The sequence below is a fragment of the Emiliania huxleyi genome, assembly GCF_000372725.1.
Source record: "Emiliania huxleyi CCMP1516 unplaced genomic scaffold EMIHUscaffold_258, whole genome shotgun sequence".
Lineage (NCBI taxonomy): Eukaryota > Haptophyta > Isochrysidales > Noelaerhabdaceae > Emiliania > Emiliania huxleyi.
This window is the reverse complement of record NW_005200104.1, coordinates 148,350-149,855: the sequence shown is the minus strand read 5'-3', so window position 1 is coordinate 149,855 and position 1,506 is coordinate 148,350. Positions and strand designations below refer to the sequence as shown.

Below are 1,506 nucleotides of genomic sequence, written 5' to 3'. Positions count from 1 at the left end.
GCGACGAAGGGCTGCTTGTCGGCCGGCGCGTACGCGCGCAGCACGGGCAGCACAAGCTCCGCCACCGATGGCTGCGGGTCGTACCAGAACCACAGAAAGATGATGACGATGTTGAAGTGTCCCTTGGAGACGAGCTGCGCGAAGCGCGTCGCGTTGGTCCACTCGTACAGCCCGGGCGGGTCGCGCAGCCCCTTGCGCAGCTGGTCCTCCTCGAACCCGTCGATGTGCAGGATGGACGCGAGCTGCTTCGACTTTGGCTGCCGCAGCTTTGCGGGCGTCGAACCGCGAAAGAGCATCGACACCTCCTGGTTGAGGTAGACGAGGTCCTTGACGAAGCGGAGCAGCCGCACGTCGCAGCCCATCGACTGCAGGTGCTGCTCGTGCACGATGAGGATGCGGTGCCGCGGAAACTCGCCCGAGGCCTCGCCGCAGTCCTTGCCGGACGGTGGCGCCTGACTCGCCGACGCATTCGCCGTCGGCGGGTCCACCCGCCGCATCCCCGCCCGTCGCAGCACCTGCTCCGCGGACGGAAACGCGGCTCCGGGCGGCGGCACGGCACCGGCGACGCTCTCAGGCACAGACACCACGCCGCCACTGCTGGCGAGCGGCTGGGTGATCACCCACGTGCTCCGCCGGGCGTAGAGAGCGCCCTGCAGCAGCACCAGCACTAGGATGACGGCACAGACGGCCACCTGTGGCAGCGGAGGCGCCATCGCGCCTCTGTGGCACTAGACCGGGTCTGGTCGCACAGGAGGGACGCATGGCCGGTGTCGCCTCGGCGGGCGGCGGTTTCGAGAAATCGAGCTGGCTCCTCTCTCCCTCCCTTGAGTCGCTGTCTCGACTACGGCGGGCACGTCTCGAGATCATGGTGCGCGCGCTCGCCCCACCCGTGCCCACGGCGGCCTGCGCGCGCGCGCGCGCGGTAGTAGGAGTAGGCTGCGGGTCGTACCGAACCGGTGGGTCACCACCGGTCTCTGGTCCCCGGGAGCAACGAACCGTGCAGCCAGACCATGTGCGCAAAACTGCAGCACATTCAGCGAGAAGGAGAGCACCAGCCGAGGCGCTGCCCGCCGAGGCCCGAGCACGCGAGGAAGCGCGAGACGGGGCGGCGTGGGGGCCGCCCGGCGAGCAAAACGACGGGTGCCGCGCGAGTCGCGTGCGTCAAGCAGTCGAGGCTGTCGAGGCTGTCGAGGCTGTCGAGGCTGCCGAGGAGGCCGAGGAGGCCGAGGAGGCCCCCCCCTCCCCCCCAGGATCTCGAACCAGGGACCAGCCGACGCGTAACGGGGAGGCGAACGCACGCGACACGACGGATGTCGAGGTCCGCAGCGACGGAGATTCACCGGCTCATATACGGTGGATTTTATTTACTTGTTTGTAACAGCTGCAGCAGAGCAAAACCGGAGGACCCCCCCCGCAGAGAGAAAAGAAGCGAAAAAGCCAGACGGCGCGCTCGAAAAAGAAAACGCCGTACCCGGCGCCCAGCGCCAAGGGGATGCGAAGCGTGGA

The 1,506-nt window shown here is 68.1% G+C and overlaps 2 protein-coding genes across 2 annotated transcripts in view; one reads left to right on the top strand and one right to left on the bottom strand.

The window, feature by feature from the left end:
• EMIHUDRAFT_115598 (hypothetical protein) overlaps positions 1–713 on the bottom strand; it is a gene marked incomplete at both ends in the record, with an annotated part of 3,082 nt that extends 2,369 nt beyond the window's left edge. The window contains one exon of the mRNA XM_005777707.1: positions 6–713. Coding sequence (XP_005777764.1) covers positions 6–713 — 708 coding nt within the window. The remainder of the gene's footprint in view (positions 1–5) is intronic.
• A 779-nt stretch (positions 714–1,492) lies between these two features.
• EMIHUDRAFT_457595 (hypothetical protein) overlaps positions 1,493–1,506 on the top strand; it is a gene marked incomplete at its 5' end in the record, with an annotated part of 1,968 nt that continues 1,954 nt past the window's right edge. Inside the window, one exon of the mRNA XM_005777706.1 lies at positions 1,493–1,501. Within this exon, the coding sequence (XP_005777763.1) occupies positions 1,493–1,501 (9 nt within the window). The remainder of the gene's footprint in view (positions 1,502–1,506) is intronic.